This window comes from Mustela putorius, unplaced genomic scaffold (genome assembly GCF_011764305.1).
Source record: "Mustela putorius furo isolate JIRA1106 unplaced genomic scaffold, ASM1176430v1.1 tig00001033_pilon_pilon_pilon, whole genome shotgun sequence".
In the NCBI taxonomy this organism is placed as follows: Eukaryota; Metazoa; Chordata; class Mammalia; order Carnivora; family Mustelidae; genus Mustela; species Mustela putorius.
The window spans coordinates 1,693,871-1,707,321 of NW_025421540.1; the positions used below are offsets into that span (position 1 = coordinate 1,693,871).

The window sequence follows — 13,451 nt, forward strand, 5'->3', positions numbered from 1 at the left end:
AATAATGTGAGGCAGTGTTTTGAGTTTTTTTAAGCTAAACTTCATACACATGATCAACTTTTGAAATGAGACTGAGTTTTGCATATGCAGTGAAATGTGTGCTAAAATTAAACTCACTCTGCTTTTCAAATTTATTACATTTCTCAATTACAGTGAAAACCAAATGTTACCTGTTTCTACCCCATTTAAGTGAAGGGATATCAGACAAAGCACAAATACCAATCTGAGCCAGAGCTGGGCTGCATTTTGAACTGCTAAGAGAGGCAAATGGAAAATGACACCTACCTTCAGCCAATGTCAAGGCTTCCATTACTTTAACAGGAAGAGAAGATCCAAAGGTTTTTACATCATAGTTCATAGACTCGGTTACACAGTGGTGTGGCAATATTCGTGTAGGTGTTCCTCTAAAGAAAAAAGACAGCATTCCTTGAACCGTTTCTTAAAATTTTCTGTTGTCCTGGGGCATCGGGGTGGCTCAGTCAGTTAAGTGTCTGCCTTGGGCTCAGGTCATGATCCCAGGGTCTCAGGATCTAACCCAAATTGGGTTCTCCGCTCAGTGGGGAGCCTGCTTCTCCCTCTCCCTCTGCCTGTTACTCCCCCTGCTCTCTGTCAAATAAACAAAATCCTTGAAAAACTTTTTTTCCACTACCCTAATTTTTAGGTACATATTTTCACATAAAGAGAAGATCTTTGATAAACAAGAAGAAAGATGAGGTGTAACAGTAAAACAAAACAAAACAAAACAAAAAAACCAAACCAAAACAAAACAAAAAACAAAACCACACACACAACTCTGGCTCATATGTACTGCATAATACATTTTTTGTTTAAAAAAAAAAAAAAAGACTGACAGGATCTAGAAAACGGCTTCTGACTCATGCTCTAGTAATCAGATGTATGCTCTATTCACTTAAACTCCTTATAACTGCTTCCTTAGCTGTGATATACGAAGGTTGGACTACATCAGTGTTTTCCAAATTGTGGATCATTTTGAGGGTCTCAATCAACATTTTTGAAAAACAGAATATAATCTAGAATTTATTCTACACTGTGGTCAAATAAGCTTTACAAACATTGAATTAGATTATCTTTAAGCTCACATCAGCCTTGGAACTTTTTTAAATTGAAGTATAGTTCACACACAATGTTATATTAGTTTCAAGTGTACTAAACCGTGATTAGAAACTCTTGTGCTATGCTCACAAGTATAGCTACTCTGTCACCATGCAACCCTATTTTAACACCACTGATTATATTCCCTATGCTGTGCTTTTCATCCCATGATTTACACATTCTGTAACTGAAAGTCTGTACCTCCCACTCCCTTTCACCCATTTTCCTCTCATCAGCTACAGAATTTTATGAAATCTACCAGATTTTTTAAAAAGGATTTTATTTATTTATTCATGAGAGAGGATGGGGAGGGAGGCAGAGGAAGAAGCAGGCTTCTTGTGCGGGATTCCGTCCCAGGACCCCTAGATCATGACCTGAGCCAAAGGCAGACGTTTAACGGACTCAGCCACACAGGTGACCCCAGATTTGTACAAGAAGTTAGAATCCTGAGTATCTGCTGTTACCTGTTCTTCAACAGATAGAGCAGTTGAAATCTTATCTCCTCACCCTGTTAACATTCAAAAAATAATGTAGTTACCAGTATAAAACGTATTCCCTCTCTTATCATGAGGATTAAGTGAGCTTTGTTTCTTGACAAACCATTATAACCAAGATTTTTCTTTAAATAAACACTAGGAAGTAAGTAAATGTTTTAAAAACACATTAAGTAAAGTACAGCTTTAATTCCCTGACTTTTCTCGAAAGGAGTAGAAAACACTGACAAGATCACCACTCTGAAGAGCGCTTTCAAAATGTTAAGTTTCTTTGCAAAACAAAGTTCTTTTAGGGTAGGCAAAGTCGGAAGAAACTACTCAGAAACAAGTTACCGCCTAAAGTTCTAGATTAATCATGAAAGGGTGGGTGCGGAGCATGACTGAACAGGCGATGTGCACTGATTTGCCACGTTTCCCATATGTTTACAAAATTACGATTCTTAACTCACTGCTGTGGAGAGACTTTCGCCTATTAATCTCGCTACAAAGTTGACGTGTACGGCCGAAACCTCCTCAGTTACCAACCAGAAGATATGAACCACAATAGCTCTACGAGGCATTTTCCGGGGTTGGAGCTGCTCTTTCCCACCACCATCGGCGATTTCACATGGGTTCTTTGGCCATAAGTGAAGCAGGCTACGGCCTTGACACAAAAAAAAGACCCATGACTGATGACGCCGCAACACCGGGGTAGTAAGGAGGCGGCTAACCACCGACTGAATGCGAATTTGTCCACCTCTGCACAGAGCTCATTCCAGGAAAGGTGCAACGTGAATGCCTGATAAATTAAAACGAGGCTGAAGCAACTACCCGCAAAGATGGCGAAGATCTATCTCCCCAAAACTCTGGCATTCCTCCCCGCCGCCCCCGGTTCCGGAGGCTTCTGGAGACACCAGCCCCTCAGGCCCGCCGATCGGTCAAGACACCGAAGCGGGAACAGTCACTTACCGCGAGCTCAGCGAGCTACGCCGGCCTACCGGCGAAAAGAGCACCGGGGAGCTGACGGCCGACCCTAGTGGCAGACCTTTTCGGCTAGTCGCCCGGGGCGTGGAGCCGGGTCCAACTCCGCCCAGCGGGCCCCTTCGGGTCCCGGGCCCAGGTGTCCGCGGAGAGGAGACGCCCGGGAACATGACGGAACGGAGAGGCGACACGGAGCGCGCAGGTTCCTTCAGTGGGGCTGTAGCTCTGCCCGCGCGCCAGGGATCTTGAACGCCCAGAAGCGGGAGGGCGCGCGGTGATGACGCAAAAGCACAGCGCCGAGCCGCGGGCTTTGTCTGGGAGGCGGGGCAGGCCGGGGTGGGAGTGCGGTGAGACGTAACAGCGCGGCGCCGAGCCGCGGGGTGTGGTCGGAGCATTGTAGGAAGCGGGCCGGGGAGGGCGCGTGGTAATGACGTCAGAGGCTGCCTGGAGCCGTGGGACTTGGTCCTGTAGGTGACCAGTGGAGGGTTTAGGGGGTTGGCGGGTGTCCGGAGTGTCAGGGAAGTGAAACTGCAGAGCCAGGTGCCCTTCTCGACTGTCTGGCCCTTTAGCAGCCTGAGCGCAAAGCCTCTCTGCGCTCTGGTCTTTCCTGCGCCTCGGGAACTGGAAAGGGTCGGTTCACTGGTCCACGCTGAGGAGGGGAAATCGGGAAAGTTGCCGCGGTTTCACACTGTTATATTTGTTCCTCTCTACGTGTGTCACTCTCCGCTCCCTGCTATCTCATCCACGCTCGTGACGCAACACGTCCTCATCTTTGAGATCTTGCTCAAAACCTGCAGGCTCCGGACAGCTCCCCAATGGACATTCTGACCTGCGTGTCCTGCAGGACTCCTGGCAGCCACCTGTTAAAAGCCGAATTCTTGTTTTCCTTTAGGGCCCCTGTCCTAACAGCTCTGCCCCCCTTGGTAAAACTGGCCGGTTACCCGAGTCAAACAGAAGAGCTCTGTGCAGGAGTCGTTCTTCGCCCTTCCCCGCCACGGCGACTTCTGGTACTGTAGCCCCTGAACGCGGTCCGTGCGCGTCAGCCTCCTGCACTGGACCGTGGTGACCGCGGCGAGTGGCACAGTATCCGGACTGTGCCTTGGGGGCAGAACAAGTCCTTCTTGATCACTACCCAGGGTTCTGCCCTTTCCTAGTGGCTGCCATTTGCTTAAAAAACAAACAAACAATAAATCGTTTCCTTGTTTATACTTCCACCTCTTTTTGAATAGGATAGTCCCTTAGGAAATCTAGAATTCTCACACTCAAGCGGTATCATCACCAGGAAGGCTTGTAAACCGCATTGCTGCCCAATCACAGTGTCTTTGCATCTGTAACGAGTTTCTAGGTGTCGGGTGAGGCGGCCATCCGGGGACCGGAGATAACCACTGCCGTAGTAACTGAGTGTGTAGACTCTGGAATTAAATGGGGACTCGCTGCAGATCTCCGTTCTGCTATTTACTGTCTCCGTTTTAAGCCTCTATTAAATTACTAATAGTACTCACTTGTGAGAATTAGATAATACAGATGTGACTGTATTTGTGGATGTCAAAAAACAATAACATAGAATGAAGGCAAACAAGCGAAGAGAAACAGTATTTTCAATAAAATCGTACTCTTTAAAGAAAATCAGTTAGAGAAAGCAAGCTACCCCAATAGAAAAAATGGAAATGTATGAAGGGCATGAACTAGCTAGCATTAAGTCAAAGACTAGAAACGACCAAAAAACATGAAAAGTTCTTCAACATGACTAATAATTAAAGAAATGCAAATGAAACTACCAAACAGTATTGTTTGCCTGTTCAATTAGCCGGAAGGCTTTATGAAATGAAAATCATTCATGCTGAAAGGTTGTGGGGCAATAGGCACTGATGTATACACTTTTGATGTATTTTTTGGTGAGATTTTTATAAATTAGTATGGTCTTTTAAGAGAATAATCTATCAAAAAGCCTTATAGCTTGTATATGCTATCTTTTTTTAAAATTTTTTTTATTTATGTATTTAACAGAGAGACAGCGAGAGAGGAAAAACAAGCAGGGGGAGTGGAAGAGGAAGAAGCAGACTTCCCACCAAGCAGGGATCCCAATTCAGGGCTGGATCCCAGGACCCTGAGATCATGACCTGAGCCAATAGCAGTCATTTATTGACTGAGCCACCCAGGCGCCCCTTGTATATGCTCTTTAAACCTAGCAATTCACTTTTAGAATTTAGCTGAAAAAAACATAATAAATATGTTTATAATAGCAAAGAATATAGAAAGGTGTCCAATGATAGATTTATAGTATATTCACATTATAAAGTTCTATATGGTTAAAAAGAATACATGTAGATGTGTGTAATGAATACTTAAGGATGTAGGAAAATAATACTCTGTTGTAAAATTTTTAAAAGCAAGTTGGTCAAAAAACAGTATGTCCACTATGAGCCCATTTTTTATTGCAAAAAAAAAAATGCCTCATAGACACATGTACACGAATGAGAAGCTCAACTTGAACACGTGCTTCCTTTTTATACACCCTTCCTAAAGACTGCCCTTCCAAACTTTGATTTCTGTGGCACTAATCACTGCAATCAACAATGGGATAGTAGCCAGAATTGTTTTCTGCAGCTGTAGTATAATTGTTAGAATTCCACTATCACCAACACAGTAATGGTGATATTATTAAAATGGAAAAGCAGGGAAACAATGAAGAACTCATCATGGAAATTATCCATGCCTAATCATTTTCAAGGCATTCATTTAATTGCCATCTAATGGCAATGGAACTTTTTGAGACTCTAAATTTGAGACTCTAAATTGAGACTCTAAACTCTAAATTTCACTGTAGTTTAGAAGTCCTCCAAGCAGGGAAGAATGCATATTGTTTTCACTAGTTCTGCAGTAGGCAAACTGTCAAGGGTCAGAAAGTATCTCCAGTTTTCAGGTCATACAATCTGTTGCAACTGCTCACCAATGAGTGTGAACTGTGTTCCAATAAAACTCTATTTATGGACACTGGAATTTGAATTTCATATAACTTTGATATGTTATGAAACATTTTTCTTTTGGTTTTTAAAAATCATTTAAAACTGTAAAAACTAGGGCACCTGGGTGGCTCAGTCAGTTAGGCATTCGACTCTTGGTTTTGGCTCTGGTCAGGATCTCAAGGTCGTGGGATCAAACCCAAAGTCAGGCTTCACGCTCTGTGCAGTCTGCTTGGGATTCTCTCTCTCCCTCTCCCTCTGCCCTTCCCCCAGCTTGCACACTCTCCTTCTCACTAAATGAATAAAAAATCTTTAAAAACAAACAAAACTGTGAAAACCATCCTTAGCTTGCAGGCCATACAAATCAGGCAGCTGGTTAGTTTGCAGATCCACCGGGCAGTTTATTGAGGGAGGCACAGGTCCTTTGTTGGTAGATGACCTAACAAAATAGATGTTTTTTTGAATGAATAGAAATCACCATGATGCCTCAGATGTAAAAATCATGTAGAACACCCCCAAAGGAACATTTACAATGTAGTTCTCACATACTCCTTTCATAAATATACTTAATGTTTTGTAACGTTTATATTTTCATTTATTTTCTAACAGCTTTGGCATTTTTATGAAACAAAATGAATTTCCCAAAATAGAGCTTTAATTTATAAAAATGTACTGACAAGGGTTTAGCCTATAACAGTTTATTTAGCTTATGATTATTTCCTGAGAACCAGTCAAGTCCAGGGTCAGAGAAGGCCTTGCACATGGGGTGACCCTGAGAGGGTGGACAAAAACCCCTAAGCTCATTAACATGAAATTTTATCCTCACAGGTAGAGTTTCTGGTGATTAAAGTACTTTTGGCTTATTTTCTAAATTGCTTATATGAACATACATATCCCTCAATGGCTCTCCATGCATGTAGGATGAAAGCTAAGATTTTCAGCATGATATTAAAGGTTCCCCATGATCTGGCTCCAGCTTCTCAAGTACCTCCTATATAGCATCAGTGCTGAACTGACTTACATCTCTCCTATTCGTGTTTTGTCTTCCAGGAAAAAGGGATGATAGGTTTTTATGTTAATTATAGCATTATCTGGGGCACCTCAGGTCATGACCCCAGGGTTCTGGGATTGAGCTCCCTGCTCAGCAGAGAGCCTGCCTCTCCCTCTGCCTGCTACTTCCTGTTTATGCATGCCTCCTCTGTACTACTTAGCTATTTTCTTGTAATTAATTTTTTTTTAAGATTTTATTTATTTATTTGACACAGACAGAGATCACAAGTAGGCAGAGAGGCAGGCAGAGAGAGGGGGGAAGCAGGCTCCCTGCTGAGCAGAGAGCACAATGTGGGGCTCTATCCCAGGACCTGAGATCATGACCTGAGCCGAAGGCAGAGGCTTAACCCACTCCTGGCGCCCCTTGTAATTAATTTTATCTGCCTTATTTCTCCTTCTAAATAGACTAGAAGCTCCTAGAGGGCAGATAATCATTCTGCCATCAACTCCACAGCACAACTCCTTGTCCAAGGTGGGGGCAGGGGGTGCTTGGTTGCTGCACTGAAGCAACTAAACAGAGTGTTTATGTAGGAGTATTGACAATACTGACTCCATCTTTAGCCCTCCATCTTGTTCATGTTTGCTCTATGACCTCTCTCTGTTCCAGGCCCCTTGAAGATTAATATACATACCTTAGAAATGTCCACCAAGGCTAGGATGTGTGGAGGCTTGCTTTGGCCTCCCATGCATCTGTTAGAGGTAAGAGTCTTAACCCTTCCCGATGCATGGATGGTGCCACAATTATCTAATTAAAAGTTCGCTGTCAGTTAGGTGCATGCAAACCCTTTGATCTCACTATAGTGTCCTCCTACCCATGCATCTCCTTGCTCCATAAAATCTGTAGACCAAGGTCTGGACTTTATGGAGAGTAGCTGTGCAGGTGCCTGGCCGTCGTCCACCCGATCCCCCATCAGCAAGTTACCCTGAATAAAACTCTGTGTAAATTGGATGGAGTCACCTGCTTTGTTCTCCAGTCTCTAAGTACCTTCTCGGTTTGGGGGTTAATTTACTGTCCCTCCCCCACCTTCTAACAGTTGGTAAATAGCAAAAAACCTAAAAAAATAAAAGTAAATATGAGGACATTAACAATCAGGTAGGGAGGAAATGAAAGAACTTGTAGTTACTACTTACTTTTCTTTACCATGTTTTAGAAGAAATGACAGACACAGGTAAGTTCACTATAGTGTTAGAAGAAGTGACAGACACAGATGAAGTTCACTATAAATTTTAATCCAGGATAAAAAATGTTCCCTAAAGACACAATTGAACATCTTGTATTATAAAATAAAATATAATGATCAAATTCAATTTTGTAAATACTTCTATGGCACAAAGAGATTTCCCTCAGATCCAGCCTTGTAATTGTTTTGTCTGCTTTCTGAAAACCACACCATATTAGCAAATTGTATAAAGAATACAAGTAAAGCTTGTTAAAATGATTGTCACAGATGTATTGTTTCCTAATACAAAGAACATGGAGTTCATTTACTCACTGAGTTCATTTTATTCAATAGTAAATTCCCTTATGTAGAATGAATTATAATATGACACGCTTGTCATGAAATAATCAGTGAACTCATCAATACTTAGGACATGGACAAACTTCTATTTTAATTACATCAACATAGTTATTTCTTAAGTTCTGGCATTATCAATGTAAGAAAAAAGCACTTTTTCTTGAGGCAGAGCAAATTAACAGCACTGATTTGAAGTATGGCAAATCTAATAGTTATCAGCATTGCTTTCAGAATTCTGAGGCATTTGAGTGAAACAACTATAGCCATAAATAAAAAGGGTTATTGTCCTTTTTTCAGAAGAGTACAAGTTCTGAGAGTTTCTTGATATTACAGAGAATAGGAAGAACTAAACTTTCTTCAAATGTTTTAAGGTTGAAATTACAGTTATTTATGTTTTTTGCCTCATTGAATGAAATTTCAAAAGTATTTAACTGACAAAACCTAAAATTTGGCTAGAAATTATGAATTTTTAAAAGATAATCTTCAAAATACAGGCCTTCACATAAAAGGCAAGAAAAAGGCATCAAAAAATTCATTTTTACCTCTTGTTAATACCTAGCAGTTCATGCCTGGCTTTCCAAAGTAACAAATGTGTGAATAATTAAAATAGAAGTTTCTATATTCAAAGGATGAGCCTCTTCCCTTTTTAAAACTGATCAGGCTTTCATGTGCTAAAAATACTGAAAACCACACACATCCAAACACAGTCTCCTTCCAGAGGAACACACATTTCTAAGGTCTCATACCCCTGAAGATACAGGAGATGGGGAATATAGATGTTCCTTTCTCTCCATGTGACACTAACTATTCCTGTATGTCTGTATTTCAGGTTCCCTTCAAGAGATTATCAGAATTTTAAAAAGGGAAGATTTCATCTTATAGTAAAATCAGACACAATGCAGGTAAATACTACCAAGAGAATTACAGACTGATTGGCAAATCACCTAAAACAATGTAGGCTTTTTACTTACAACCCCCTTTTAAAAGCTGTCATTTGACAATAACTTCAATCTGTAAGAGCCGGTAAAAAAAAATAAAATGAGGTGCCATGTTATATTAATTAAGGTATTCCAGGATAAAAGAAAGTAAAAAACCTGAAGATAATTTCAGTGCTATAGACATTTAGAAAGTCACAATTATTAAAACTCTGAATAAAAAGGTATTGAGAACAGGTACATCTCAAAACAATATTTTCCCCACCTTGGAAAAAATAGGCATATTTTAAATAACCTGAAGTATGATTTACAGATCAGATACCATCCCTAAGTTTTTTTTTCCTGCAACGATGTTTTGCTCTAAAGTCTCTCATGTTCACGTTATCGATCATTGCTCCTTTATGCTGGAACAAGCCTCTGTTTGTTCATTAATTTTCGGTATATCCCATCTGGTTTTGCAAGCAGTTCCTCATGCTTCCCGCATTCTGTAATCTTTCCTTGGTCGAGAACAGCCACCGTGTTGGCATTCTTAATGGTGGACAGACGGTGGGCAATGATTAACACTGTTCTTCCCGCCATGAGCCGGTCGAGAGCTTCTTGCACTAGGTGCTCATTTTCAGCATCCAGGGCACTTCCAACCGGAAACGGTGTGAGAAAGCAAAGACGTCAGTCCAAGCACACTACGCGCTCACGAGCCCCAGACATTTTCACTGTGATCAGAATTACAATGGCTCCTGTCCATACACGTCTACGATCTATTTTTTATATTCCAAAACTACTACGGCAAGGAAACCTGGGACCCTTGATTTCCACTGACCTGCTGTCACAGAAGTAGAAAGCGCTGGGTATGGCTGCTGCTGAGCATGATGGGGGCTCATCACAAACATGACTGAACTGAAACTAGAACCTTCCACCCTGACTGGGCCTGTCCACTGCCTCCCAGCTGTCACTGTGCAGCCAGACCTGGTCACTTTCACATGGAAGGGGGGAAAATAGCATTTTCAGCTGTATCACTTAGAAGCACAGAATAGTAAGTTTTTGGTATGGGAAGAATTGGACTGTACGATCACACATAGTACTAAGATATGCTCACCTGGTTGCTTCATCGAGGAGAAGAATTTTGGGATTCTGAAAAAAGAAAAGCATTATTTTTAATTGTTAATATGTTTTTCATGTTGTTTTCTTCTGAAAGGGAACACAATTACATTATAAAAACACACATTCTCGGGGCACCTGGGTGGCTCAGGTCATGATCCCAGGGTCCTGGGATCGAGCCCAGCATGGGTCGGGGTGGGGGTGGGGGACTCTCTGCTCAACAGGGATCCTGCTTCCGCCTCACTCTCTCTGCCTGCCTCTCTGCCTACTTGTGATCTCTGTCTGTCAAATCAATAAAATCTTTAAAAACACACACACACACACACACTCTCTCTCTCTCTCTCTCCTCAAGGTGCTTGGGTGGCTGAGTGGGTTAAGCCTCTGCCTTCGGCTTAGGTCATGATCTCAGGGTCCTGGGATCGAGCCCCGCATCAGGCTCTCTGCTCAGTGGGAAGCCTGCTTCCCCCTCTCTCTCTGCCTGCTGCTCTGCCTCCTTGTGATCTCTCTCTCTTTCTGTCAAATAGATAAATAAATAATAAAATCTTTAAAGAAATACACATATACACTCTCAGTAATAAAAAGAAATGAATTACTCATACACAATACAGCATAGATGAACCTTGAAAACATTCTGCAAGAGAAAGAAGCCAGGCACAAAGGGCCCCACAGTACAGGACTCCATCTGCAGGAAATGTCCAGAACAGGCACGTTACAGAGACAGAGTAGCGAAGTGTTCACCTGGGGCTGAGGTCAACAGAGAAATAAGAGGAGGCCAGGTGTGACTGGCGAAGAATCGAGTGTCTCTTGTTAGATGTTCTCCACATTAGATGTTCTAACATCAATCAGGGTGACAGATGCACAACTCGGAACACACTGAAACCCACTGAACCTGCTTTAAATGGGAGCACTGTACAGGATGTAAGTTACATCACAATAAAGCTGCTCTGGGAAAGGAAAGCATAGACTCCTAGGTGTGTGAAATAAGCCCACGCATGGAAGAGTTAGAGGGGATGCTGAGCTGCCGTCGTGGGCGTCCCTGGGCTGGACGTTGTTTACAGTGCCATTTTACCCCACTGGCCAGTCACCCAGCAGTGTGAGGTGGGATCTAAAGGAGTGAGACAGAGTCTAGACATTCAAGGTCCTGCTTGTAGTTTAGTTAGGAGCATCACATAAGACTGAGAAGACGTAAGAGTCAGGTGATGTCTCGAACACATTAAATTCTAGCTGTGCCTACGCAAGAAATGAAAACAGACGTCCCCACAGACACCTGTCACTACTTACTCACAGAAGCACTGTTCACAACAGTCCCAGCCTGGAAATTTTCACCCATCCAAGTGCTCACCACTGGTGAATGGATAATCGAGTCGTGCTTTGCCCCCACAACGGGAGACATAGGACAGACATGAACAGACCTCAAACACATGATACTCATGGAGCGGTTAAGCCTCCAGCTCTTGATTTCAGCTCAGGTCATGATCTCAAGGTCGTGAGATTGTGCCCTGCAGCAGGCTCCACACTGGGAGTGAAGCCTACTTAAGATTCTCTCTCTCCCACTCCCTCTGCCCCTCCCCCTTGAAAAAACAAACAAACATTATACTAGTAAAATAGGCAAGATGCAAAGGCCACTTCTTGTCAGACTGCATTTATCTGAGATGTCCAGAAAGGCAAATCAGGACAGAGGGAAAGTACATTGGCAGCAGCCTGGGACTAGAGGTGGGAGGGGGAAGGACTGCAGGTGGGTACCAGGGATCTATCTGGGGTGACAGAAATGTTCCAAAACTGGACTCTGTGACAGTTGAGCAACTGTACACTAACTAAAAATCACTGAAGGGTACACTTAAAACTGGTGAATTTTATGGTATGCTTCAGTAACAGTTTCTTTCTTTCTTTTTTTTTTTTAACATCACCTATAAATCTGAGGAGGGTAGTTATGTAACAAAGCAGAAGGCTATCATGTCCTTAAAAACCACAATGGCTGGGGTCTTCAACTAAAATGGCCTTCCTCTCCTCTTGGGAGTCTTGTGGAAGTATTTCCAGTCTATACTAAGTCTAGCAATTGACTATAGATTATACATGAATCATACTTGTATTGTTTTAATATTTCTATAGAATCACTGCTTTGCTTGTTAGACCACATACTTCTTCACAGAGGTCCATGTGTTAAACTTCTCTCCCTCCAACAACCCTACCACAGTACTGGGCCCCTAACACCCAAGAAATATTTGTTAAATTTGAACAACATATACTGAGTGGAACTCCCAACTCATCTTTCACGGGAACTACCAACCGTATACCTACCCTCCCCCTCCAAAACAAAAGGAAGAAGCATAGTAAATTACAAATTATAAGGTCCCTAATTAAAAATGATAATAAAAAAAATTCTGGCCAAGTGGCTTCAAGCTTACCTTAAGCAGAGCACGGGCAATCGCAATTCGTTGTTTCTGCCCACCTGACAATGACAATATATATATTTTTTAAACTTGAAAGACTTAACAAAAAATTCCTGGTGATAGGTTTTTCTGATAAGCTAAGGGCGATTTGAAGGCAGCGTCTTCCGGTTAGTCACAGCTGAGATGGACAGTATTATAAAAGCCTATTTTTAAAAATTTATTATCTCCTCATCAACCTCAAAAGTAATAACAACAATTATCACATTTATTGAGGAATTCCTATGTACCAGGCTGAAAGCACTACAATGTTATCTCACTCAACCATAAAAAAGAGTCCTATGAAGTACATTCCCTTTTCACAGATGAAGAACCAAGGGCACAAAATAACCCGTCCTGGGTGTCACAGTTGGTAAGTGGCAGAGTCAAAGTCTGCGTAAGCCACTCTGATCCACCCTCTTAGAATTCAAATTCTACTAAAAACAAGGGAAGAAACTGGGGGGGGGGCAGGAGTGGGTAAATGCAGATGGGACAGAGGCAGGCAGAACATCTCTGAGAATTCCTTTCCTCATCTTCGCCTCACACCACCCTCTCTCCTTTCCTCCAGGGAACGGGACCCTCAAGTTACAACTATAACTTACAAATAGTACTCGGGACTCCTCCCGACTTACTTCATTTTAGAAAACTCACTACATTTTTGGTGATGGAAACAGTCCTTTCTGGTTGATTTTATTGGATGAAATACTTATTAATAGTAACTGCTGGACATTACATGACTTCATCTAAAAGAAGCTCATAAATGATGAACCGAGATCCAATTACATCTGAAATGTGTGGTGCGCCTAAAAGCTGTCCTCAAATAGGCAGCCCCGTGCTCACAAGGGAACCAGGGAAATCCCTTTATTTTTGTGAACCTCTGAAGTTGGCGAGGGTGTCG

General features: G+C 42.2%; 2 protein-coding genes across 2 annotated transcripts in view; both read right to left on the reverse strand.

The window, feature by feature from the left end:
• NUP133 (nucleoporin 133) overlaps positions 1 to 2,858 on the reverse strand; it is a 57,661-nt gene extending 54,803 nt beyond the window's left edge. The window contains exons 1-2 of the mRNA XM_004778378.3: positions 2,556 to 2,858; positions 286 to 404 (exon numbers count right to left, since the gene is read on the reverse strand). Of these exons, the coding sequence (XP_004778435.1) occupies positions 286 to 404; positions 2,556 to 2,737 (301 nt within the window). The 5' untranslated portion in view covers positions 2,738 to 2,858. The remainder of the gene's footprint in view (positions 1 to 285; positions 405 to 2,555) is intronic.
• A 4,931-nt stretch (positions 2,859 to 7,789) lies between these two features.
• Positions 7,790 to 13,451, reverse strand: part of ABCB10 (ATP binding cassette subfamily B member 10) — a 35,918-nt gene continuing 30,256 nt past the window's right edge. The window contains exons 11-13 of the mRNA XM_045087091.1: positions 12,533 to 12,576; positions 10,126 to 10,160; positions 7,790 to 9,663 (exon numbers count right to left, since the gene is read on the reverse strand). Coding sequence (XP_044943026.1) covers positions 9,432 to 9,663; positions 10,126 to 10,160; positions 12,533 to 12,576 — 311 coding nt within the window. The 3' untranslated portion in view covers positions 7,790 to 9,431. The remainder of the gene's footprint in view (positions 9,664 to 10,125; positions 10,161 to 12,532; positions 12,577 to 13,451) is intronic.